The 24986-nt window shown below is 64.1% G+C and overlaps 1 protein-coding gene across 3 annotated transcripts; it reads left to right on the top strand.

Moving 5' to 3' along the window:
- Positions 1-319: 319 nt before the first annotated feature.
- On the top strand, positions 320-24576 carry PDE1B (phosphodiesterase 1B). Of its 3 annotated transcripts, none has more exons than XM_090053283.1 (15): positions 320-526; positions 14841-14954; positions 15162-15344; positions 15729-15795; positions 16396-16512; positions 17547-17687; positions 18111-18211; positions 18496-18621; positions 19044-19145; positions 19342-19462; positions 20254-20335; positions 20418-20541; positions 21251-21387; positions 22164-22274; positions 22490-24576. In XM_090053283.1, the coding sequence occupies exons 1-14, from the start codon at positions 441-443 to the stop codon at positions 22259-22261; spliced, it is 1599 nt and encodes a 532-aa protein (XP_089909409.1). In that variant the 5' UTR covers positions 320-440; the 3' UTR covers positions 22262-22274; positions 22490-24576. The 3 variants fall into 3 exon arrangements, with proteins under 3 accessions (XP_089909409.1, XP_089909408.1, XP_089909410.1); XM_090053282.1 differs by having other exon boundaries at positions 321-526; positions 22493-24576; XM_090053284.1 differs by lacking the exon at positions 320-526 and adding an exon at positions 6751-6852 and having other exon boundaries at positions 22493-24576.
- Positions 24577-24986: the final 410 nt, after the last annotated feature.

Here is a 24986-nt window from a genome sequence, read left to right as displayed (position 1 = left end):
CCCGCACCTGATGCCCGTACCACCCCGCCTGGGGCTGCCCCTATGCCCCCTACCCCGGTATGCCCCAGCCCCCCCCTTACTCCCCCACCCCGCACCTGGCACCATGATGCCCCTGCCCCTACCCCCCGCCACACCTGGCGCAGTGCGGCCCCCAGCACCGCCCCCCTGCACCTGGCAAGGGGCTGCCCCTACGCGCCCTACCCCGGTATGCCCCTAGCCCCCTTACTCCCCGCACCTGGCACCGCCCCGCCGCACGCCGCGCGCCCGCGCCGGTACCGCACTGCGCCCGCCCCGCGCCGCCGGGGGGGCGGGGGGCGGCGCTGCGTGCGGGGCGGGCCGGGCCGGCGCTGCGGGAGGCCATTACCCGCGCGGCGGCGGCCGCCTCTCCCGCTCCCGCTCCCGCTCCCGCTCCCTCGGTGCGGGCTGCCCGGGCTCGCGCCATGGAGGAGCCGCCCGAGGGCTGCCCCTCGCCGCTGGAGCTGCGGTCGGGGCCCAGCAAGAAGATGTGGGTCAAGCTGCGAGCGCTGTGAGTGCGCGGGGGGCCGGCGGGCGACGCGGGGCTTCCCGTGCGGGGGGTGGGAGGCGGCTGCCGGGGGGCTTCCCGTGCGGGGGGGGAGGCGGCTGCGCCCGCGCCCAGGCACCGCGCGGCTCGCTGGCTGTCCAGCGCCGGGCGCGCCCAGGGAGCCTCTTGCCCCGTGCCGGGTGGCTCCGTCGGGGGTCGTGAGGGCGCTGGCGGTGGCTGTCTGGGCCCGCCGGGGTGGCTTGCAGCGGCGGCGTGCCCGTGGAGGTGTTGGAGGCCTGACATCCGCCCCGGCCCCCTGCGTGCGGGGCCGGCAGCAGCGGTGTCCTCCGCAGCGGCTGCAGGGGGTGTCTCGCCTGGGCTTCGCTGTGCCAGCCCTCCCCCGGGGTCCCGGGAGCTCCTGGCACCCTGGAGCCCAGGGCAAAGCGGCTGCTCCGGGGATCGGACTCGCCTCTCCGGGAACCCTGGGTGTCCCGGCCTGCCCTGGCTGCAAGTCCCCACAGCCCCAGTCTGGCTCCGTGCCTATCCGTGTGCAAGTATATACGCACACATGTTCGCACGTGTGCCCCTGCTGCCTTCTGTTCCCTGCTGCCCCCCCCCGCGACCTCCATCTGCTGCTTCACTCTCTTCTCTAAGCTTTTAGCTCCCATCCGTGCAGATTGTCCCCGTCCCCCGTCCCTCCCCGCCATGGGCAAAGCTCTGGGCTTCATGCCCCTCCTGAGGCCAGGCCCCCTTGAGGTCTCCCTGCTCCTTGGGGGAGCACCAGGGCCAGGTGCTCATCCAGCCAGCTGCACCGGCTGGTGCTCAGGGGTCCTTGCTTTCTCCTGAGACCGGGCACGGGGTTGGGGCCGGGCACTGGGGCTGGCCAGATCGCCCGCTGTGCCCGGCTCCAGCCCCCAGCTCCTGCCTCTCGTCCCACAGGCCAGGGAGACGATGCAGGACCCTGCAGCCGTCCTGGCCTGGCTCTGCCCTTGCAGGGGCAGCCGGGCTAGAGACCCGCTGGCGCAGGCCGGTTCCGCCAACCTTGCCCGCCAGAGGACAGCTGGTCCTGGGGGCACCTCTGGGACCCCAGCCTGGCACTGGAGCTCGTGCCCTCCATATCCTCATGTGCCACATGCCGTGGCCTCCAGATGGCAGCATCGGCCAGCTCCGGGGCTCCCGGAGCTCTGCCTGGCTGTGCTGGGGTATTGGGGTGCGTGGCTGGACGTGGCCCCAGCCCTCTGACCCCATGCTGGGGGCAGCTGAGGCCACTGCCTGTGGCTCCGGGTCTGCAGCCATGGGTGTTGCCCTGCATGGAGACATTGCAAGAGAGATGCTGGACCTCCTCTGCTCGCTCTGCTCCCTGACAGGCAGTTGAGACCGTGCCTGGGGGTGGCAATGAGGGGACGGGACAGATTCCCTGCATGTCACTGCTCCGTCCGTGGTTCAAGCTGCTTCGTTTCTGTCTGGGGACATGGAGTCCTGCAGCCCCAGTGCACAGGCCAGGCCTCAGCCCCGGCGGCCTCAGCTCCCAGGTAGCCAGGCAGAACCAGGGCAGGGGAGGGGTGCAGGGAGAGGGCCCTGAGAGAGCAAGTGAGATGGGAAGAGAGAGCAGAGGCGACGGGCGTGCGAAATGCGGCTGACAGGCTCTGTCATGGTTTGCAGCAGCTGGAGACGAGTGCTCAGGGGGCACCCGGAGTTGGGCAGCTGGAGACGGGGGAGTGGGGGGCATTGCTGAGGGCTGAGACAGGTGGAGAGCAAGGGGCTGCGGGTCGGGAGTGAGGGGCACTGGGGAGCTGGGGCTGCAGGTTAGGGGTGAGGGGCACCAGCAGGGCCATGTGAGATGCTCCTGCACCCCCCTCCCCCCCACAAGCTGCCCGCTGTGGCCCGGTCCCCGACGAAGCAGGCGGGCAGGGACCGGGCCGCTGGGTCTGGCGCCTCCCCCTTCGAGTCCCCGCCAGCTCATGATCCGCGCTCGCCTTTGAAACGCGAGGAGAATTCCTGATCGGCGCCGCGTTCCCGCTTGCCGCCTGCTGATCTGGGAGCGTGGGCTGGGGGGGCTGCTGCAGCTCGTATCGCTGGGCTAGGAGACTGCTCCGGCTTCTCTAGACACTGAGGTCCCTGGGACCTGAGCTCCCGCATCCCGGTGCCCCCTCATATCCATCCCGGCTGTGTCCCCTGGCTCCATCCATCCCGGCTGGCCCCCATGCCTCGGGCTGGCCCCTACACTCCTGGATTCTTCTCCTGGGGGGTGCTGCCTGCAGTGAAACTTGCTGCTCTGCTTTTCCTCTCCAGCACCGGGGAATGGGTGACAGTATCCAGACCTGCCCTCTGGCATGGGCTTACCCACCCAGGCACGGGTGAACCTGCCTGGCCTTGCCAGGCAGCCCCGGGAGATGCTCTGGAGTGTGACCGGGGGCAGCACGAGTCGAGTCCTTGCTGCCCGTGGGTCTCGATGGGCAGACCGAGCCCTTCTGGGCTCACGTGGGTGAATGGCTGGGCCCATGAGGGGAGTCTGGGGGCTGCAGCCTGCCCCCGGGCCTCTCCACGGCTGGTGGGAGAGCAGCAGCCCCTGCTCCGTCCAGACCCCCTTCCTCTGCCCCCACCCATCCCAGCACAGATCGGGGTCATGTAGGGGCAAGAGGCACATGCCCCCTCACCCCGGCAGCCCCTCCTGACATACTGGGGCCTCAGGAGGAAACAGGCCTCGGGGCTCCCCCAGTGCCCTGGGCTCCATGGGAACCCATGCAGCAAGACTGGGGCAGCGCTAGTCCCATTGGGGGGGCTCCCCCTCCCCTGCCTGGCGCTGGCGCCTTTTCCAGGCAATTGGGCTTCATTGCTGATTGCTTTGCTGCTGGCGCCGGCTCAGCGGGGGGGATCCAGCCCCGCTCCCTCTGGCCACCAAACCCCAGGCTGTTTCAGCCACGGGCAGTAAAGCTCCCAACGCCGCCTGCGCCTCGTGGCTGTGGGCACCGGGTCCCAGAGCGGGGGCTCTGGCCCAGAGGACGGGGAGCAGCCAGCCAGGGACCGGACCACGTCTGGGACCAGCGGAGCCCACGTGCTAAAGCATGTACCCGGGCTGCACCGTACCCGGCGTCGGCCCCTCTCGGTTGGGCAGAGCTGTGGCAGCAAGGCCCCGTGGGGACAGGTTGTTACCTTGCCGGCTCTTCGGCAGGCTCTGAGTCACGCCGCGAGCGTGTCGGGCTGACTCACAGAGCATCCATGCGCAGCTGGAGCTGCCTGGGACCGCGAGTGCTCGGGCTGGCACCCCTCCCGGCTTCCTGGGCCCCGGTGCCACAGACCCCCTGCAGGGCCTGGGGTAAGCTCTGAGCCTGCTCTGGGCTGGAGGGCTCCTGCTCTTGGGGCCGTGGGCTGCAATTATTTCCTAGCCTTGCAAGCTGACCACATTCCTCTGACCAGTCTCCTGAGGGCTAATGAGGCTCCAGGGCCAGGCTGGAAGTTGCTGCAGGCATTAGTCCCTAATCACCTCTCTTGGCACCACTGGGAACCTGTGGCCACCCCGTACCCCCATGCCGTCGAGCCCAGGCCTGGGGGTGTCAGTGCCCCGTGTGCCCATCTTGAGCTGTGGGGTGATGCTCTGATGTGGGGTGCAGTGAGCAAGGGGTTAATCTCGGCCAGAGGGGTGTTTGGGAGGGAGATGTTTCTGGTGGAGCTGATGCGGTTCCCATCATTAACTTGCTTTGCTGCCTAGTCCTGATCTCTCCCCCGCATCCAGCTCTGTGCCTGGCCCCCCTCCCAGTTCAGCTCTGATCTAGGCACCACTTCTGGCACCTCTCCTGCCGGACCCCCGTGTTGGGTCTGATGCCCATTTTGGGGTAGGGGGTCAGGCAGCAGAGGGGTCAGTGTGGGGGGGCAGAGCTGCGTGCACCTGGTGGGGTTGGGACAGGGAGCTGGGTGCATGCTCCATGCAAAGCTGGGTCCTTGCACTCAGCCCCTGTGTGCCCTAGGGGCAAGGGTCCATACCTGAGCTGCCATGCACTGGCCATCACCCCTGCGCTCTGCCCCGGAGCTGGCTGACTATCAGCACAACAGGATGTGGTATACGTGGCCCCAGTGCGCTAGTGATGTGGCCACGATGACAGACAGACACGGCTGTGCATGAGGGGGCACGGAGCAGAGTGCGTGGGGGTGGGGGGGTAGCCCCTGTCCCTCTGCTGCTGCAGGTGCTGTTGAGGGTGGGGGGGAAGGGGACCCAGCACCAAGGGTGGTTGGATGCCCAGGTTGGATACTCTGCCCATAGCAATGCAGGGCACATGGTGCAAGCCAGAACTGCCTTTGGGGGCTGCTGGCACCAGCACCTGGAGTTTGAGGGCAGCCAGGACCAAGCCCCATCGCTCCCCCTGGCCCTAGGAATCTGCTCCACGCCCAGGCAGGGCCAGGGGCTACGCTCAGCTCGGTCACCTCTCGCAGGACCCGGCCGGCTGAGAACAAAGCGTCAGATTTTCCACTGCTGCATCCCGGCCTCAGCTCCCATGGGGGTGAGCCTGGCTGCCCCCCAGCTCGGCATCCGCACCCGTGCTGGGGCCCTGGAGATGCTGGGCGGCTCCGTGCCAGGTGATGGGACTGCTCCAGGAACGTCTTCAGTGCTTAAAGGCAGCAGAGCCCTGCTGAGACCCCTCCCCCCCCCAGTGCTTCACGTGCTCCTAAACCACCTGGGGTCATGGAAGCCAGGGTCATGCCGGGGCTGTCTGGGCAGGCAATGGGTGCCTGGGTCTCTGCAGTAATTCCAGGTCAAGGTGCTTTTCTCTGCTGCTGCCTTTGCCCCTGGGGGTGCTGGGTGAGAGGCCGTGTCCTGTGTGGTGCAGTCCAGGGCACCTGCAGCCATCGGACAAGGGTGCACCAGGGGACGTTAGGCACTGCCCGGTCCCTGCCAGCACCCAGCTCTGTAAGGCAGCTGAGGGTCGAGGTGGGGGTTGTGGCTTTGCGAACCCAGGTGTCCTGCCCACCAGGCCCTTCTGACCGCAGCAGGGAGCAGGGCCTCGGATCTGGAGCTGCAAAGCCCAGCTCCACCACTGGCTGCGGAGGGGAGGCTGCAGGAGCTAATTGAAAAGCTTCATCACGTTAATGAGTGACAGATGCCGGCGTCAGCCCAGGCTGTGTGAAGCAGCTCCTGCTGTCTGCACCATCAGCCCAGCGCCCATGCCTGCATTCTTCCGGGGGCTCTGGTCACCTCCTGGGAGGTCCCCAGCCTCATACAGGTGGATGTGGACGTGGGGGCAAATGTCTTCCAGCCGGCATGAACCCAACCCTTGGTGGGGGTGATGGGAAGTCCTTGTACTTCCCAGCGGGAGCTGAGCTGGACCCAACTGGATGCGGGGCTGAGATCTGGGGCTTGCCCATGTGGACTGCCCTGAGCAGGCCCCTGGCAACTTGGACCAGCCTGGCTTGGTGGGCACTAGGGGCCACAGGCAGGTGCCTTGTGGCTATCCAGGGTCACATAGGAGTTGGAGCTGAGCCACGGTGGGAGCTGGGACATCTGGGGCCCAGACCCAGCTGCCGGAGGTTTCCCTTCTTGCTGCTTCTTTGTGGCATCGGGGTGGGGGGTGGCATCCCCTGGAGCAGGTGGCTGCGCAAGGCAGAGGCACATTGTGGCTCCTGTCTCGGTCTGAGGCTGGCACTGGGTTGGAGTCTCCTGTGCTGTCCAGCATGGGCATGCACAGTGTGCGTATAGTTGCGTGTCTCCTGGCTTGTGTCTGTATGCATGTGCATGTGTGCTTATGCGTGTGCATAGCCACTTGCTCACTCCTGGTGCGTCCTGCCCTCCTCATGCCGGGTGCTTCTGGTCCTGTTGGCGCCAGGCCCTGGGGTCGCATGGGAGGGGGCTGCAGCCAGCACGGAGCTGGGCAGGGGTCTAGGCTGGGCTGCATAGACAGCAGCTGGAGCCGAGGCCCAGGGGAGTCCTTTCCAGCCCGTGGTCCCAGCTGCCATCATTTGGGCGGGTCTATCCTGCCCCCACCCAAGGCCTGGAGCCCCAGGGCCCTGCTCCTGGGCCTGTCTCCATGTATTAGCCCCGTCCCAGCCTGGCTGGTCCCTGCCCCGCCTGCCTGTCAGGGTCACTGGCTTTCTCTGTGGGGGGTAAAAGGCTTCTGGGAAGGGGGGGCCACTTTGCAGTTCCTGTGTGGTTGTTCTCCTCCCTGCCCCCCGCTTCCGCCCCCACACTCCCACGCTCAGCTGCAGCCACCAAATTTAGTTGCTCTGCTGAGGACAGGAACTTCCCCGCACCCCGCCCAGCCGCCAGCGAGCAATGAGATGGGGAATGGGGCTCTCCTGTGACCCTCCATGGCGGGGCTGGTGAGGGTGCGCAGGGCCCATTTGCAGGGCCCCATCCTCAGGTAAGAGACCGTGCTGATGCAGCTGACTCTGGGGTGGAACCTCGCACTGTTTCCCACGGCTGCTTAAAGGGGCCGCCACTCCAAGGGCCCTGGGCTTCCAGTGCTGCTCGGGTAGGAAAGAGATGGGGCGGGTCTCTAGTGGGGCGATTTCTTCTCTCCCCTGGGGGCTGGACCGGCAGCACAGAGCCTGGGACCCAGCTTGCCTGGGTCCTGTAAAGCCCCACACTCTTCCCCAGTCCTGCTGGGGGGACTGGCGATGCCCAGGGAGGAGGGGCCTTGGCTGGGTCTGTCACACTACCCAGCCTTTGTAGCTGCTGGGGGGGTCACGGGCAGTGGAGGGTCTTGAGCAGAGCTACCCTGCACTAGCCCACAATGACCCCTGGCTGGTGGGGTGCTTGTAGGGCCCTGATCCTGCAGTCTGTGGCCTTGCTGGATCACAGTGAGCAGTGCCCTGAGTTGGCACTATGCTTGTGCCCTCTCTATTACCCTGGTCTGTTTACCACCCCCCCACCCCAAGCCCCTACCTTTAGGTGGCCCCGGGCTCCTCCAGCCGTTAGCTGCCAGGCTTCAACAGGCAGCACTTGGCAAGAGCTTTCCTGGGGGGTGGGAATGGGGCTGGCTCCAGAGGGGAGCAGGGGTGGGAGGGAAGCTGGGCTCTGTGGGCAGGATCAAGTGGGGCTGTGGGCAGCACCCTGCGGAGACCGAGCTCTCGATGGGACTGGGAACCAGTGTCACCTTGGGCAAATCCGTTTTCTTCTCCATCAGAGACCCCACGTCCATCAGACGGGGGTTGTTTTCCATAAGCCTGTGTTGATTGGGATTAATTAAATGACACTCTTTCCATTCTGTATTGATCGTGGCTCGTATCAGCTGTTCCAGGCTCAGGCTTGCGATTCTGGGCTGGCTGATGTCTGATTACCGGTTCTGTCTCTCATCCTTGTTAACTGTTGGCACGTGGCATCCCCTTCCTTCCAGCCCTGCGGGATTTGCTTGGGCTTAGCAAACACCCACATCAGTGGTGTCAAGGATACGGCCCATGGGCTAGATCTAGCTCGTGGAACTGGGACCCAGCCAGGGGTTCAAATTCAGGGCAGAGCCAGCTGTTGAGATAGGGTGCACCACAGTATGGGCCTAGCCGAGGGGGACCGAGTGAGTTTTGATATCCCTGGTCTAGTCTTTGGCCAGCTCTTTTCAAACTCTGGGGGTGCAAATTATCCAGCAAGTCTGGCTTGGACGCATCCAGCCAGACTGCTTGGATTCCTCTGGGCATGGAAGGGGCTTCATCGCCACGTGCCTCGACTACCTCCCCTGGCTTTTTCCAAAGCAGGAGCATCCACGCGTTTCTGCCTCTTCTCCCTCGATACCAGCAGTCCCGCCGTTACCAGCTACCGCCAGGCCGGTGCCATTGTTGCGATGCCTTTTGTTCTTGGTTATATTTAAACAAGCCCTTTCACGTTGTCCTCGGTTTGGCGGGTCACCGGCTTCTTCTGTCCTGCTTCCTTTATCTCTTTGCTTTTCCAGCGTCGAGGCTCCGAAACATCCTTCGAGCAATGAAGCAGGGGACGCGGCTGCTCTGGGGGAATCTCCTTCGGTGGAGGAGGAGTTCAGATGGGGATGTTTTAATTCTTATCCACCCCCTCCTTTCCCAGCTGTCTCATGGACCTGGGTTGTCTGTAGACGGACATCTTGGGTTTTCTCTCAACTTTTGCTGCCTCTCCGAGTAGCGGGGAAGCTGTCCAAGGGGGCCAGACCCCGGTGGGACTTGGTCACCAGCCAGGACCCATTTCATGCTGCATTGGCCGGGCAAGGAGCTGTGAGCCCTGCCCATTCCCCTCCGGGATCCTGTGGCAGCCAGGGAGGAGTGAGGATGCTGAAACTAGCTGCTAGCTGAGCATGGGTAAACCCCCATCTAGTGCCCATGGGGCAGCCTTGCCAGCATAAAGCGGCTTCATGCAATGCTGGGCAGGACCGTGGGTGTCAGGACGCCTGGCTTTTCTGGGCGGCTCTTGGTAGAACAGGCCCTGCCTCAGTTTCCCAAGCTAGTAGCCAGCCTCAGGGGTGAGATTCCTGTTGCCTTCTCATCGACAGGCTTTGAGGTTGGGTGCTCCCGCTCTGCCAGAGCTGGGAGCCCTCCCCGCTGCCTCGTGCCATCGCTGCACATGCCCATCCCTCTCCTTGCTGTAACCACTAGCTCTCGCTGCCCGACTTGGGCGGCAGAGGGGTGAGCGTGCCTGTCCGGCGCGCTCTGCCCCCGTGGGCCTACGGGGAGCTGCGGTGGGATCTCAGGGCGGGGAGCAGTAGCCAGCCGCGCCAGCTTGTTCGTTATGCAAAGCGGGGAGGAGAGCTCAATCTGCATAATTACGTAATTCCCTGAGGACGGGAGCGGCTCCGCTGGGAGGCAGCGAGTGTGTGAATTAAGGAGCGGTATTTACCGGCGTTCGTTCGCGGCCTCCCCGGGGTTCTCTGAGGACGGGCACCCGGCGGTGCCCGGGTCAAGGCGGTGCGTGCAGGGCACAAACGGTCGGGCCCCGGGGCCTGGTACCCCGTGTCCGTGCCTGGCAACTCTGGACGTGGGCAAGGGGGGCCAGGCCAGCTCCCTCCGTGGTGCAGGAGCCTGTATTTACACCTGACCCCTGCCTGCCCCCTCCCCCTGCTCTGCGCCATTAGCGCCGGCGCCGCGTGTCACAATCGATGACAGCCTTCATCTCTCAGAGAGACGAATGGGCCCAGGCCTCGACGCACCCGTAATTGCCGCGGCGGAGAAGGTGGAAACGTGGCTGGAGCCGGTTGGAGCGGGAACGTGTCCCCACGGTGCCCAGGCCTGGCCTGCACCCTGCGCTTGCCTCCCCCATCCAGTCCCGCCTGCCCGAGGGGAAGTCCTGGGGGTGCTCGAGGGCTTGTTCCCAGGTCTCCAGGGGCTCTGAGCATTCCCTGCCCCTTTCCCTGGGGATTTCTAGTACATCCCGAAAGCCTTGAACTGGCCACCAGGAAGCTGTGGCCCCACGGGGCTGAGCAGCCTGTGCATGGGCACACGCACATATATGCCCGTGCGTCTCCTGCCAGGGCCAGGGGGCACCTGGGGAAGGGCTGTATACAGGTCCAGGTAGTCCAGGACTGTCAGCTGTGGCTGGGGTGGAATTTCTCTTGATCCCAATTTTTCTGGGCTCCCGGGGTGTTGTGGCCCAACCCGGCTTCCATGCTCAAGCGAGGCAAAAGCACACGCCCAGCAAAGTTGCCCCATCTCTGCTGGGCAAGGATGGAGACTGGTGCCAAGCAAGGATCCGTGGGGAGGGAGAAAGGGGTGGGGGGGAAAAGCTGCTCTGAGGCTCTGTAAAGCAGAAGCTCGGCTCCATCGGAGGCGGGGAGGGCCCCCCACCAGCTGCACGGAAGAGCCTGGCACACGGGCACGGATCCTGCGTGTGGGTGGGGAGAGCATAACCCGGGGAGGCGCAAGCCCAGCCTGCCTCCGTGTGCAGGGGGTTGCTGCAGCGACTGCTGGCGGTGGGGATGGGGGTGCATGTGTCCACCCACGTGCGTGTCTGTCCCTGGGTTTAACCCTTCAGCCGGCGGCACTGGGGCTGGCATCGGCTGCCATGGAGAGAACCCGGGCATCCTGAGGGCCTGTGCTCGGACGCTGCGGCTGCTGCAGCCTGGTCCGTTCTGTGGGTCTGGGGAGGAGTGGGCAAATGTGGGTGATGGATATGTCAGCCCCCAACCAAGGTGGCAGCTGCTGGGTCCTTGGATGGATCCTAGACAAGGGCACACGATCCTAATGCCCTGCGTCCCTGTGTCAGGCTTGGCTGCAGTGCAGGCGAGTGCCCCCTTCAGAGCTGTGCATGGCCGGAAAGCCCAACGGGACCTTTGGCTAGCCCCTATGTACTGCCCTTCGCAGGGGCACTGGGACCCTCTGGGCTGTGGGGAAATCCAGGGGCTGACACCGATCTCCGTCGTGGGCATCTTGTAATGCTTCCCTTTTTTTCCGCCCCCTCACCCTGCCCATGCAAGCCACAGAGATGCAGGTGCCTAAATCCTTTAGCCGAGTCCCCAAGGGCTGGCCTGTGCATCTGAGCCTAATGTTGTCCTGCTCTGAGCTGGCCTGGCTCGGCTGCGCCGTGTAGTTGTGCGCTGGAGGCCCCTGGGGTGCCCCAGAGCTGGGGCACGGCGGGTCTGAGCGCTGGGGCGGTGCCGTGGGGCCCGTGAGACCCGCTCAGCCGCGCTCTTGCAGATGTCTCCTTGAGCTTGCCCTTGCCGCCGGCTTTGAGCATCGATTACTCCTCCCTCCCTCTCTGCCCGCCCGCCTGCTGCAGTGCCTTCCCGGCTAATTGAAAAGATTGGCGGTGAGATTATAGCCTTGCTGTGACAATTGCCCAGGAGGGAGCCCACTGGCTGGTCGGGAGAACTTGGCCTGGCTGCTCACCTTGGGGTCCTGGGTCCGGGATGTAGTGCCGTTCCCCTCTGCCCCGCTGACCATGGGTGCCCGGGGGTCCCAAGAGCACCCCCAGGTACAGCCGGAATTCGAGACCTGGCAGATATGAAGTCCCAGCCCAGAGCTTGGCTCTGTCTGCAGCCAGGTGGGTCTGGACCCATGCAGCCCCCCTGCTCTGACCACTGGGAAGCACTCTCCAGTCTGCCTGCCCAGGCTCGGGCAGGGCTGCGGCTGTGCCCGGGAGAGCCGGTCTGGTCCCTGCACCGTGATGCTGGGGGTCTGATGCCTGCCCACCCCTGGGGCCCGGAGTGGTGTAGGAGGGAGCATAGGCAGGGGGTTTCCTTAACCTCAGCTAGAGAGGTGGGGGTGGGGATGGGGGGGCAGCTCTGCAGCTTCCCGGGGGTGGTACTAGGAGGGGCTGATCTGCACGGGGCCTTCATCTGCGCTGCCTCCCACGGGTGCTGGGCACGCGGCAAGGCATTGCCGGCCCCTCGCCTTCTGCCCGAGTGGGCTGCACGTGTGTGAGGGAGCTGCGTGCGTTTGTGTGTGCATGCACAGGGGATGTAGGGGAGTGTGTCTTTGTGCATGTCTCGGAGTGTGTGTGCGCGCGTGCATGGAAATGTGTGCACATACACGCATTCTTGTCCTCGCACGCATGCATGGGAATGCGTGTGTGGTATACAGCAGTGCTTGTGTGTGGTACACTGCACATGTGCTTGCACGTGCGTGCACGCACACACACCTGTATATATGTGTGTATGGAGGAAATAGGAGTGCACGCACACATGGAGTAAACAGGAGTGCATGTATGGGAGTGTGCATGCACACATGTGAGTACAGGAGTGCAGGTATGGGTGTGTGTGTATGGATGCATGTGCATGGGTCTACACATGCCCAGGAGCAAATGCAGCCATCTCCATCCTCTTGCCGGTGGCCCTGAGGCCATAGGGGCTTTTCTCCCCTCCGTCGGAGGTGCCGCCATCATGGGCCGGCCCTGCGAGCCCCCTCTGCCCGCATCCCGGTGCTGCCGCCCTGTACCCAGCTGGCCCCAGAGTTGGGGACACCTCCCCTGTGCTCTCAGGGCTGCGTGCGCCCAGCTGCCCCAAGCTGGGTCCCGGAGCTGGGGCTCAGCCTGGTGTGGGGCAGGTCTCGCTGTCCTTACCCCCCTGCCTGTGCCAGTCTCTGCCGCTGCCTGGCATGTAATGAACGGCTGAACCAGCAGCCAGGCCAGCCTCCGTCTCTGTCCGTCTCGGCAGGGAGCTGCAGCGTCGGTGCTGGCACCAGGGGCAGGGACAGCAGCTGCACCCTGGGGGCTCTCTGCCAAGTCAGTCGGTGGCTTTGATCCCCCTCTTCCCGACACCGTGACTGACACAGCCTCGTCCTGGGAGACCTGCTGAGCGGTGCATACCAGCCCGAGCTGTCGAGCCGCTCAGAGAGACGCAGCCTAGATCCTGGCACTTGGCTTTGGGAGACGGCATGCCGCCCTTCTGGGTCTCGGCCCCGCACCCCTGACTGGAGCTGCGGGTGCTAGATATCCTGTCCCCCCTACCCGGGCTCAGCACCGTGGGTTTCCTGTGATCAGAAGTGCTCCACGGCTGGGCTCAGGTCCGTAATCTGTCTAGCTTCGGTCTCTGCGGGCAGCAGATGTGGATGTCATAGAGGGAGGGCACTGAAGCAGAGACCGTTCAATCCACCACTGGGTTAGAGATGGCAGAGAAAACCTCTCCACTCATCTCTTCCATGGCTGTGATCCTTCACTCTGTACATATCCATGGTTCAGGGCATGAGTGAGTTGGGGGTAGGGACTGCAGACGTGCCTGCTTCTTGGGCTCTGGGCACTCGGGTGAATGAGCTGGGCTCCAGGTCTGGCCCCTGCCAGTACCCCATGGATGAGAAAAGCCAACTCCCTGAGGCCCATGTGGCTGCAGGCAGGGGGTGGGGGGGGTCTCAGTCACTTAGGAACTGGGATGACCCCTTGGATGGCATGCAGATAGACCTCCTTCCCTGGACCAGGCTCATTTTCCCTTGCTTGGAGGTGAGGGGTATGGTACCCTTGAGCTCAGCACCCAGTGCCTTGTTTTGTACAGCAACCGGTGTCTTGTGCAAACAGCACTGGTGCGTCTCATATGCGGTGGTGCAAATTCAGCAAGGACAAGTGCCAAGTCCTGCACGTAGGATGGAGCAATCTCACCCACTGGGACAGGCTGGGGACTGAGTCGGGTTGGGATACCTGGCTAAGCAGCAGCTCTGCAGAAAAGGCCCCAGGGGTGACAGCGCACAAGAAGCTGAAGAGGAGCCAGCAGCTGCCTGTAGCAGGCTCGGGGGCTCAAACCATCTTCAGACCTGATACAAGCTATATTCTCAGGGCACACCTAGTCACCCAGGTGCCCTCCTGCATTAGTCAGTCCTCAAAATTGGACACCAAAAGCAGTCCATAAAGGGCTAATTCACAGGTCTGAACCCTCTTCCACCCCAAGAAGGTTCCTCGCTTCAGTCTCTCCTCTCGGGCTCCAATCCTGCTCCCAGCCTCGTAGCCCTGGGGCCCTGAGAGTCCCTGGGCCGGTGTTGCAGCCAGTGGCCAGGCCGCTCTCACTCCCTTCTCTTCTTTTTGCCTGTGTCCCCAGTTTCCCTGCCCTGAAGGTCTTTTTCCTCCCTCCGGCTGCTAATTATCTTCCTCAGCTGGCCCAGTCCTGAGCAGCCTGTACTTGGCATCACCACCCCTGGCCCCACAGCCTGCCACAGTGCCCGTGTTGCCACAAAGGCTAATGGCATCCTGGGCTGCACTGGTAGGAGCGGTGCCAGCAGATCAAGAGCAGTGATTCTTCCCCTCTATTCAGCCCTGGTGCAGCCACGTCCGGAGTCCTGCGTCGTTTCGGGCTCCCCACTCCGGAAAGGATGTGGACACGTTGGAGAATTGGTAAAGAGCGTGGCTGGGGGGGCTGGGACACGTGACTTGTGAGCAGGGGGAAATGGGCTTATTTAGTCTGGGGAAGAGAAGGCTGAATGGGGATTTAAAGCAGCCTTCAACTCCCTGCAGGGGGTTGCACAGAGGATGGAGCTGGACTGTTCTCAGCGGTGGCAGATGACAGCACAAGGAGCAATGGGCTCCAGTTGCAGCCAGGGATGTTAAGATTGGATATTAGGCAAAACTGTTTCCCTAGGATGGTAGTAAAGCACTGAAACAGGCTCCCCAAAAAGGTGGTGGAGTCTTCATCCTTGGAGGGGTTTAAGACCTGGCTCGACAAAGCCTTGGGGCTGGTCCTGCTCGGAGCAGGGGGACCTCCTGAGGTCCTTTCTGACCCTCGTGTTCTGTGATCTCTCGTGCATGCACCAGTGGTGTCTCGTGTGCGCATTGATGCATCTTGTGGACAGGGAGACATGTGTCCCTTGCTCTTTCTCTGCTGCAAATGCAGTCCAGGGGCAGCATCTGGCCCTCCCGCTCTGCCAGGCCTTGGTGTCTTGCCGTCTCCCCTTCAATGCGCAGGGTGGCTGGCGGTACCATGGCTCTGGTGCCCTGTGGCTGGTGCGGCCGTGCTGACCCCTTTCCCTCCTTGTCTTCCAGGTTGAGGTACATGGTGAAACAGCTGGAGAATGGCGAGGTCAACATTGAGGAGCTCAAGAAGAACCTGGAGTACACGGCCTCGCTGCTGGAGGCCGTCTACATCGATGAGACCAGGTGGGGCTGGGCCGGCGGAGGGCGTGTCCCTGCTGGGGATGAGCTGAGGGGTCTTTAGGGCCACGGTGAGGCGTCGGGATACCCTGCACATGCAGTGGGAAGCGATGAGTAGGGGGGCACTGGGACTCTGTGCCGGGCAGACTGGAGGGGCTGGGCTGAGGGGTGAGAGCCCCACCCCTCACCGTGGTCTCGCTGGCTCCATTGCAGGCAAATCCTGGACACGGAGGACGAACTGCAGGAGATTAAGTCTGATGCGGTGCCCTCGGAGGTGCGGGACTGGCTGGCCTCCACCTTCACGCAGCAGACCCGCGCCACGGGCCGGCGCTCCGAGGAGAAGCCCAAGTTCCGCAGCATCGTGCACGCCGTGCAGGCTGGCATCTTCGTGGAGCGGTGAGACCCCGGGTGGGCCGTGGCCCCAGGACTCCTCGGTCCCACCCCGGGCCTGGAGCCTTGTGGGGGCTCACGGGGCGTGAGACTCGGGCCATCTGGGGTGCCAGGGAGCAGTGCAGGGAGTTCGAGCCAGGAGCTGGGGTCTGTTTTGGGTTTGCGAAGTGAGAGCCACTTCCCCCGCCATCCATGCCTCAGTTTCCCTGGTTGTCACGCTGGGCGGGGGCATCACCATTCACCCGGTGCTGGAGGGGGAGCGAGTGTATCTGAGGGCTCTTAGACCCCTGCTGCGTGCACAGCTGCTCCAGCTGGGGTGGCACATCTGCCCCACGAGACAAAGCGCCCTGTGCTGGCTGGAGCCTGACTCGCCACTGCCTTCCTCCGCAGGATGTTCCGGCGGACGTACACGGCCGTGGGACCCACCTACTCCGCCTCTGTCCTCAACTGCCTGAAGGTACTCAGTGCCCGGGAGCGTCCCTTGGCACTGCCCGGAGGTGCCTGCCCGCCCTGGGACTCCCCAAGCTTGCCCAGCCCCATCCACTGCGACCATGGGAGGTGCCTGGCATTGCTCAGAGGCGAGACCTGCCCTCTGGGAACTCCCGAGGTGCCCAGCACTGGGATGCTGGATGCTACGGGCAGGGCCCAGAGCTCTGGGTATCACAGGAGATGGCACCTCCAATGTCCTGTGCCCACTGCTCCTTTGTGCTGTGGCTCAGGGGAGCTCGGATCCCAGCACGTGCTCTGACCCATGTTGCTAAGGCTAGCCATAGGCAGCCTGCGACTGCCTGGCCTGGCTCCATCCAGCCTCTTGCCATCATGGCACCTGTGTGGGTTCCCCCCAGCCTCTGCCAAGTACAGCTGGCAGGGCCCTCGCTGTCTCTAAGGGGAGCATTGGTGCCCTCCTTCTTGCCCTACCCTCATTGATACATCGCTGCCCAGCTGGGAGCTGTGCCATGGGTCCCAGACTGGGGATGGCCCCCAGAGCATGGTCCGGCTACATACCAGCTATGCCAGGGTCCTAGGCTGGGCATGGTGATGGGGCTTCTCCCCCCAGACCCTCGACCTGTGGTGCTTCGACGTGTTTGCACTGAACCGGGTGACGGACGACCATGCCCTGCGCACCATCGTCTTTGAGCTCTTCACCCGACACAACCTCAACAGCCGGTTCAAGGTGAGCCCTGGGTGGGCACTGGTGACCCATGGGGTCCCCATGCACCTCAGGCCCAGCTGGGGAAGGGGCTTCAGGGGAATGGTCTGGGGGCTGAATGGAGATTGCTGTGACCTTCAGGGCTTCTTCACAGCCTGCGAGGGCATGTGTGTGCGCACGTGTGCGCCTCCCTGCATGCTTGGATGTGCTTGTGTGTGTGTGCACATAGGTTTGCATGTATGAGGATGGGCATGTGAGTGCGTGTACATGTATATCTTCACAGATTTGTACTTATCGATGTAAGTGTGTGTGTCCGTCCATGTGTAGGGGAAGCTCTGTATGTGCAAATGCATGTGAGCAGCTCTGTTTGGGTTTGTTTGCACTTGTGTATGTCTGGGTACGTGCCTGAGCTTGCATATCTACATATACGTGCATGTGCTCTGTGTGAAGGTATGTGTTGTGTACACCTGGGTATGTGTCTGTGTTCATGAATGTTTCCATGTGCATGGGTGTCCTGTGTGTGTGTGTGTGTACATGTGCTGTCTGTTTCTGTGCATGCGTGTACCTTGTTGAAGAGCTTGTTTGTCTGTGTGCATGCCTGTACCCTGTCTGAGTGTGTTTTGCATGTGAGCTCTGCATGTGTGCGTACAAGCATTTACCCTGCCTGAGAGTGCTTGCTTGTGTGTGTGCCGTGTGTCTCTCTGGCTCCCACCTCTGCACGCGCTGTGCACAGCTTCCACCCACGGCCTGGTGACTGACAGGCACGTCGTGAGCTCCGCTGCCAGCGGGAGGCTCTAATCGGCCACCTGGGACTGCTGCAAGCAGACGCCTGGGGGGAACTGAGGGCAGGGCCGGGGCGGGGGGTGTCCGTGGTGCGCCTCTGCCTAAGCCCTGAGCACTGCTGGCTCCAGCACGGGCATGCGTGTACGGTGGGACGGCATACGTGTGCCACATATTCATGTAGTCTGGACCCGGGCGCTGCGTGGCTGAGTGGTGGGAGCAGGACAGGCCATGTACACCCCTGTAATGCATCTCCTGCTCTGTTCCCATCTCCCCAGATCCCCACGGTGTTTTTAATGAGCCTACTGGACGCGCTGGAGGCTGGCTATGGCAAGTACAAGAACCCCTACCACAACCAGATCCACGCGGCCGACGTCACCCAGACCGTGCACTGCTTCCTGCTGCGCTCTGGCATGGTGGTGAGCATGGGCTGGGGTATCTCCGCTAGCCAGGGACGAGCGGGGCAGGGATCCGTCCTCCCTGGTGGGCTCTGGGCTGGACCCCAGAGCTGCCGTCTCGCCCCCCTGGGGCTGGTGGTTCGCAGGCTACGGGGGATACAGGAGCTGGGAGCAGCTGGTCCCCGAGGCAGGGACCAGGCACTTCCCTGTCTGAGCTGGAGCTGCCTGGGTCTGCGACAGTGCAGGACTCCCTCTAGCGACGTTGGCAATGGCCTGATACACAAGAGAGCCTGTTGCAAGCTGCAACCCTTCTCCCACGGCCCCATGTCAGGCCACTGCCACGTCCCCAGGGACCCTGTTGCTGGCTGGGGACAAGCAAGGGGGCAGTAAGAAGGGTGGGGGGCATCAGGTTGCACCACTGATGCCAGCTGTGCCGTGCTGCAGCACTACCTGACGGAGATCGAGGTCCTGGCCATCATCTTCGCTGCTGCCATCCATGACTACGAGCACACGGGCACCACCAACAGCTTCCACATCCAAACCAAGTGAGGGCTGTGGGGTCCTGCCTGGGGGCTGGGCGGGGGAGGGGACCCTGGGCTGGGCACAGATGGATGTGGATTTGGTGCTGGGGGGAGCTGGGCTGAAGGGGCGGCTGTCCCTGCGTCCCTGGTCCTGAACAGGGGTTCCAGCACAGAGGGGACTGGACTCGCTCCACCTTGTGCTGGGGGGGACCTGATCCTGCCTGCACCACATCCTCTCGCCCGCTCCCTGCTGACTGCACGGCCGCGTCCCCTTGGCTCCATGCCTGAGTCACCCGCCCCCTTCCCAGGTCCGACTGCGCCATCCTGTACAACGACCGCTCGGTGCTGGAGAACCATCACATCAGCGCCGTCTTCCGCATGATGCAGGACGACGAGATGAACATCTTCATCAACCTCACCAAAGATGAGTTTGTGTAAGGCACGGGTCTGCCCCCCACCCGATGCGCGCACACACCCCCGGCTGGCGGGACTTGCCCGTGGCCTGTCCCTAGCTCAGCGCCTGGCCATGCGTCAGTGCCGAGTGGACTGCGTCAGGCCATTTCTAGTCCATCCATCCATCCATCCTTTGCCCCCGCAAGGCTCTTTTCTCACAGTGACCTTGGCAATGGTCTGATGCCGAAACAGCCTCGCTGCTGGGTGAGCCCGTTGCAGGCTGCAAGCTCCGCCCTGGCCCCTCCTGATGGGGAGGGGGTTGTGACCATGTCCCTGCCAAGAGAGGGACCCTCTGGAGGTCATTCCCCCAGCTGGGAGCCTGCGATGGGGACCCCCGGGCAGCGCTAGCCCTACTAGGCCTGGGCCAGCTATGATCGTGCCTCTGTTTCTCTCCCCGTGCCAGGGAGCTACGGGCACTGGTGATCGAAATGGTCCTGGCCACCGACATGTCGTGTCACTTCCAGCAGGTGAAGTCCATGAAAACCTCCCTGCAGCAACTGGAGAGGTGAGTTGGGGGCGGGGGGAAGTCAGGGGTGTGTGTGAGGCAGGAGAGCCCAAGGTACATATGTGGCTCCACGTGTAGGGGCGAAAGGGGGTGGCAGCTTGTGCCATGGGCGGGTTTCCTGTGGGGGCAGTGCAAGGTGTGTGGCAGGGACGAGCTGCCCCTCACGGTCCCTTCTCCCCTGCCCCGACCTCCGCAGGATCGACAAGTCGAAGGTGCTGTCCCTGCTGCTCCACGCGGCAGACATCAGCCACCCCACCAAGCAGTGGACGGTGCACAGCCGCTGGACCAAGGCACTGATGGAGGAGTTCTTCAGACAGGTGCCAGGCCTGTGTGACCTCTCTGTCGCCCTGTCCTGCTGGCTGGGGACCCTTGGCCAGAGTCTGGCTGCCCTGCCAACCCTAGGAACATGCTGACGCTGCCCAGGGGTGCTCTGCACCAAGCCTGGACCTGCTGCCGTCAAAGCAGACGGGCACCCGGGGAGCTGCAGCCTGCCGTGGACGCTGTTGTGGTCCGTCACGGCTGCCTGCGCTGGGCTGGCAGGCTGCGGCTCTGGACCCAACCTCCCCTCCCTCGCCCCCGCTTCTGGGCAGAGCCCTCAGGGCTGCCTCCCTTCAGCCTCCGATGCAACGTCCGGCGGGGACCCGGGCAGCTAGACCCCTCCAGAGGGAGGATGGAGCTGAGACCCCCTCCCTGTCAGCTGGCACCCTGAAGTGGCTCTGTCCCCAGCGAGCTGCAGCCCCCAGGCCAGGGTCAGCTCGGAGTCGGTCCTGCCCCCTCTCCCTGGGTGTGGAGTCCAGAAACATGGGCACAGGAGTCGGGGGCCTGACCTTGCCCCGAGGCCCCTCTCCCTGGCAGAGGACCCAGGAGTCCTTTGCTGGGGTGGGCTGTGCTCACTGCCCATCCCAGAGCTACCCCTGCCGCCCTTTCCCGGGGCTCGGGCCAGCTGCCACGTGGGAGGGGAATCCGGCCTCGTGAGGGAACGCTTGAATGCCCTGGTAAGGGCGACCTGAGGAAGGGACCCACGTGTCCCGGCCCCGTGTCTGGTGCCGGGGGGTCCCACGGGCTCCGGCGTCCGGCTAGGCTCATCGCCGTCTCCTTGTGTTGCCAGGGGGACAAGGAAGCCCAGCTGGGGCTGCCCTTCTCCCCGCTCTGTGACCGCACGTCCACGCTGGTGGCTCAGTCCCAGATTGGTGAGTCGCTGCCCGCCCCCCCGATGCCCATGCCTCCTGCCCCATGGCACCAAGCTCTAATGCCCCCTCCGCCCCACTCCAGGGTTCATCGACTTCATTGTGGAGCCCACCTTCTCGGTGCTGACGGACGTGGCAGAGAAGACCGTCATCCCGCTGGTGGAGGAAGGCTCCAAAGCCAAATCCAACCCCTCCAGCCAGCAGGCCAGGTGGGTACTTGTGTGGGCAGGGCAGGGTGTGAGACCCGTGGTGTACCACTCTCCCGGGCTCCCTGCATGTTGGGGACTGCCTGACCCTCGTGGTTTGCATCCCAGAGCTTGGGGACAGCGAGGGGAACTTGAAACACAGCGAAGGGAAAGGAACTTGCAGCAACCTGTGGCTTAGAAACCAGAAATCCTGGCTCTCAGGCCCCACACAGCCCCTTGGCATAGCCTGGACATGTCACTGCCCCCCTGGGAGTGGCTGCCTGTGTGTGATACCATCGCTGGGGCAGCAGCAGGGGCTTGGTCCCTGGAGCTGTACAGCTCCAGCATTGCAGATCCCCAGTGCCCAGAGATCCTTGCAGCTGCATCCCGAATCGCTGGGGCAGGAATACACCCAAGAGCTTTGGTGGAAAGCTGCCCCACTCCTGGCGACTGTCTATGAGCCTAGAGCTTCCCTGCCCGAAAGCGTGCCCGCAGGGGCTGACTTCTTCGAGGCCGGGGGAGCCCTCTCGGGGGCTCCTCTGGCCTCAGGCAAAGTCAGGATGTGAGGGAACGGCTCCTTTTGAAGCCGCCTGCGATAGCTGGAGACAGCCGGGTGTGTGCGGATCCCCCTGCGCCGGGCTGACGGCTCTCGCTAGTCGGTGCTGGGAGCTCATGGACTGTCTGGGGTCTGAGCAAGCCCCGGATGCCATGGCTGCCCCTTCTCTCCCCGCAGCTCCCAGTGGCGGCAGCCGTCGGTGGACGAGCACACGGAGCTGGGGGCCATCAGTGCCAACATTGCCAGCTTCCGGGCCACCTGGTCCAAGTACATCCAGGAGAACAAGCAGAAGTGGAAGGAGCGGGCGGCCAGCGGTAGGTGCCGGGCGGGGATGGACCAAGGTTTCCACCCAGGCCAGCCCTGGCACGGGTCTCCCTGCCCTGGATGGCAGAAGGCAGGGGGCCTAGTGTGTGAGCCTTGCCCTGGTGCCATGTGGGGTGCATTGGGCATCACAGTCGTGGAGGAGTGAGGCTGGAGCTCACCTAGTGCCTGGGGCAGGATCAGCCCTGCCCAAACCGACCCAGACACTTCCATCCTCTAACCCCACAGCAAAACTTCCTTTGGCCCTGAGACAACAGCAGACATCACACCTGCACCTGCTACGGGGAAAACAGGGGGGTACATCCTGCTGCTGCAAAGGGTGTTCATGTCCCCTCGAGAGGATCCCAGGCAGAGGCCATGCCCCCACTATAGAGGAAGGCAAAATGCCCCCAGACTGGACCAGTCTGACCAGCGATTCCTTCCTGACCCCAATGCAGCATTGGTCTGAGCCTGAGCCGGGGGGCAAGCCCCCAAGGCTTTGGTGCCAGCAGGAGCACTGGCACAGCCCAGTTGCCATCCCCAGCCTGGGCTGCAGCTAGCGCCTTGGGGGGTGACTTAAAAACTCCCCTGACACTTCCCTCACAGGGGTGTAAGTCCTTCCCAGCCCCATGCAGGCTTTGTCCTGCCCTGGCCTGGGACCAGGGTGTGTGCCCAGCAGTGGCTTTGTCTCTGCCTGCCTGGAGCTGGGGGCTAGGGGCAGCGTCGGCACCGGCAGAGGAGAAAGACACGGCCCCCCCAGCCAGCCGCCCATCTGCCCCCCCCTCCGCAGGGATCACTAACCAGACGTCCATCGAGGAGCTGTCGCCCTGCGAGGAGGAGCTGCCCACGCCCGAGAATCGGCACAACCATAACGGCGATGTGGAATAGCGGGGGCTGCCCGGTGAGCTGGGGCGCATGGGAGTGCTGGCTGAGCCGGGCCCGCAGCAGGGGAGGACGAAGTCTGGCCCAGGAAGGCCCTCGGGGTGGGATCGGGGCCGTGAAACAGGGGCCAGAGGGGTCAAGACCTCGGCAGAGGAGCCAAGCAGTGGAAAGCAGCCGTGCCGACGGGAGGGGAGATGCTGCCCTGGCCTGGCCTCACAGTCTCGCTTGCAACAGCAGGTCCCTTTCTGCCAGAGCGACACCACGTAGTCCAAAGTCTTTGACGCCATCGAAATCCGCACCATCCCTGGGCAGGAGCCGCTGGGCCGCAGGGGCGCGAGGACACCGGGCGCCGCTCGGGCATCCGCAGGGACGCAGAGACACCCAGCAGGAACCAGCCCGCAGCTGGAGCTGCCCTGGAGCCGCGGCCCACCCACCTGCCCCACTCCTTCCTGGGGCACAACAGGCTTTTCACTGCCAAGCCAGCACAGGCTGGGGCCAGCTCGGGCTTGGAGGCTTGTTCCCTCTGGCCCGTGGGAGACCCCTCGGGCTGTGGCAGGGTGCGCGGGGAGGAACGGGTCCAGCTGCGCACAGACCCCTGGAGCCAGGACAGTGCCTGGGACCCCTTGTGCCCTGCCACCCCCGCAGTCGGGGTCGTGCCCTCCTATCCCGCACGGTTCCTGAATTAATCACATCAGTGTCACACAGATGCTGCCGCTGCCCCCACCCTCCAAATTCCCCCCTGCCCCCAGTTGCAATCAGACACCAGTGTCAGGGCTCAGCCCCGCAAGCTCACTGCCCCCCTGGCACTGGGTGCCTGGGTGCGTACGGGTCAGGGGCTTGATTCCCCGCGGCGTACAGCTCTCTCTGTTTTTGTAAGCCCCTTTCGGGGCCGGATTCTGCTGTCCTCCCCCAGCTCTCCCCTGTGTGTCTGGGGTGGGATCCACGTGGATGTGAGTGTGGTGTCGCGGGACGTGGGTCTGGGCTTGGCTCTGCTCGTGGAAGTTGTATGCAGCCCCTGTTACATGTGTGTGTGGAGCGTGTTGGTCTGTGGGGCCTGGCATGGAGGCAGGAGCTGAGTTGGGTTTATTCCCTTTGGGAGGGGGGGGTGTCACCCCATGGACAAGGGCATCCTATGTGTCCTTTGGGCCTGGTCCTGCATGGAGCCAAGACAAGAGCTTAGTTTAGTGTCTCCCCCTCCTGGTGCTTCTCCCTGCAAAGAACCCAGGAGTCCTGCAAGCCAGGGGCAGGGGAGCAGGACCCTGGGGGCAAAACTCTGGGCCAGAAGGAACCCCCAGTGCGTGGGGGGCACTAGCAGAGCTGGGAGGGGGGCATGGCACTACCCAGGGCAGGGATATCACCTGTGTGTGGCAGGCACCAGCAGAGTAGGGGCAGGAGAGCGGGGCTGGGGGTGAGAGGCACCAGCAAGGCCATGGGGATCAGGGGGCAGGGGCAGGAGGTGCCGGCTGCCCCTGGAGCTGGCCCTGGCCCTCCCTGCCCCGCCTTGGGGCGCTGTGCCCCTAGCCCTCCTCCCCGAGCACTTCCTATCCCGGGCACAACCTCAAGCAATACCAAGCCAACTGGGGGCCAGGACTCCTGGGTACTTCAGGAAGACCAGGAGGGGAAAGGGGCACATCCTGGGTTTTTTCCACGGGGCAGGAAGGAGAGTGGGGCCTCGCAGGGCTGGGAGCAAGGGCACCTGGTTCTTTTCAAGCACGGGACACCACATGGGCAGCGTTCAAGATGGCTGCAGTGGCCCTAGCCCTTGGGATTTGGGAGCTGTGAGCCCATGGGGACCCCAGTTCACCGCAGCCTGTTCCTTCCCCCTGGGGTCACCGTCCGGCGCATGACGCTGTACCTGGCTCCTGGCTCAGGGAGGCGCTTTTTGGGGCCCAGGAAGTTTCCTGCCTCTCCCAGCTGGGCCGGTCTCTGCCACGGGTCCTGTTGAGAAGTGCCCGGACAGCACCAAGGCCATGTGTCCCATCCTAGGACCCACCCACCAGCACCTTGGGGGCCCTATCCTGGCCTCCTGGGCTGTGGGAAGCAGGCATGAGATGTCCACGTGGGCCCCCGTGGGAGCAGGCAGGGCTTAGCGCTAGGGGGAAGCAGCGCCCTGGTGCTCCCATGGCCCCTGCCCTGCCACTCTCCTGGTACTGTACATAGCATCACTGCCGCCATGGCTCACCCCGCGCGCCCCGCCCTCGGCCCTCTCCCGTGCCGTGCCGCCGTGTCTCCCAGCAGCTCCGCATCCCAACGCCGCAGACGCCAGCCCACGCGCATGTACCGGCCACGCACACCGCGAATTAAAGGAACCACATGAGCAACTGCCCGAGGCCTGAATGCCATGCGCCGGCTCTGCCTGCCCCTCCAGCCGGGGGCTTCAAGCTTCCCCAAAGGGAGGAAGGGCCAAGAAGTGCTTGTGGGTGGAGGGGAGAGCCAGGACACCTGGGACCTGCATCGGTTCCTGGGGAGGGAGGAGGTCAGCCCGGATCCAGGACCAGGGGGTTGGGGGGATCCTGAGATCCAGGACTCTTGGGCTCCTCCCAGCTCTGGTGGGGGCAGCAATTGTGGCTAGAAAGCGGCATCCCAAGATCCAGGCGTCCTGGGCTCTCCCTTGCTAGGGGGGAAGGCAGCAAGGGGGGTAATTGGGGCTAGGAGGGGTCCTGATTCCTGGGCTCTCCCTGGCTATAGCGGGGCAACAAAGTGTGTAATTGTGCCCAGAAGTGTGTGGCGG

Source organism: Crocodylus siamensis, chromosome 6, assembly GCF_052110815.1.
Source record: "Crocodylus siamensis isolate JL-2025a chromosome 6, ASM5211081v1, whole genome shotgun sequence".
NCBI classification, from domain to species: Eukaryota; Metazoa; Chordata; order Crocodylia; family Crocodylidae; genus Crocodylus; species Crocodylus siamensis.
The sequence above is the reverse complement of the archived record's forward strand: the minus strand, read 5'-3'. Positions and strand labels throughout refer to the sequence as shown.

Bases quoted from the DNA above. Each gene is read 5' to 3' on its own strand.
- PDE1B (XM_090053283.1), top strand. From the start codon at position 441: ATGGAGGAGCCGCCCGAGGGCTGCCCCTCGCCGCTGGAGCTGCGGTCG. The intron at 16,513-17,546 runs GTGAGCCCTGGG...CCATCTCCCCAG, and splicing joins ACCTCAACAGCCGGTTCAAG to ATCCCCACGGTGTTTTTAAT. The intron at 19,146-19,341 runs GTGAGTTGGGGG...CGACCTCCGCAG, and splicing joins TCCCTGCAGCAACTGGAGAG to GATCGACAAGTCGAAGGTGC.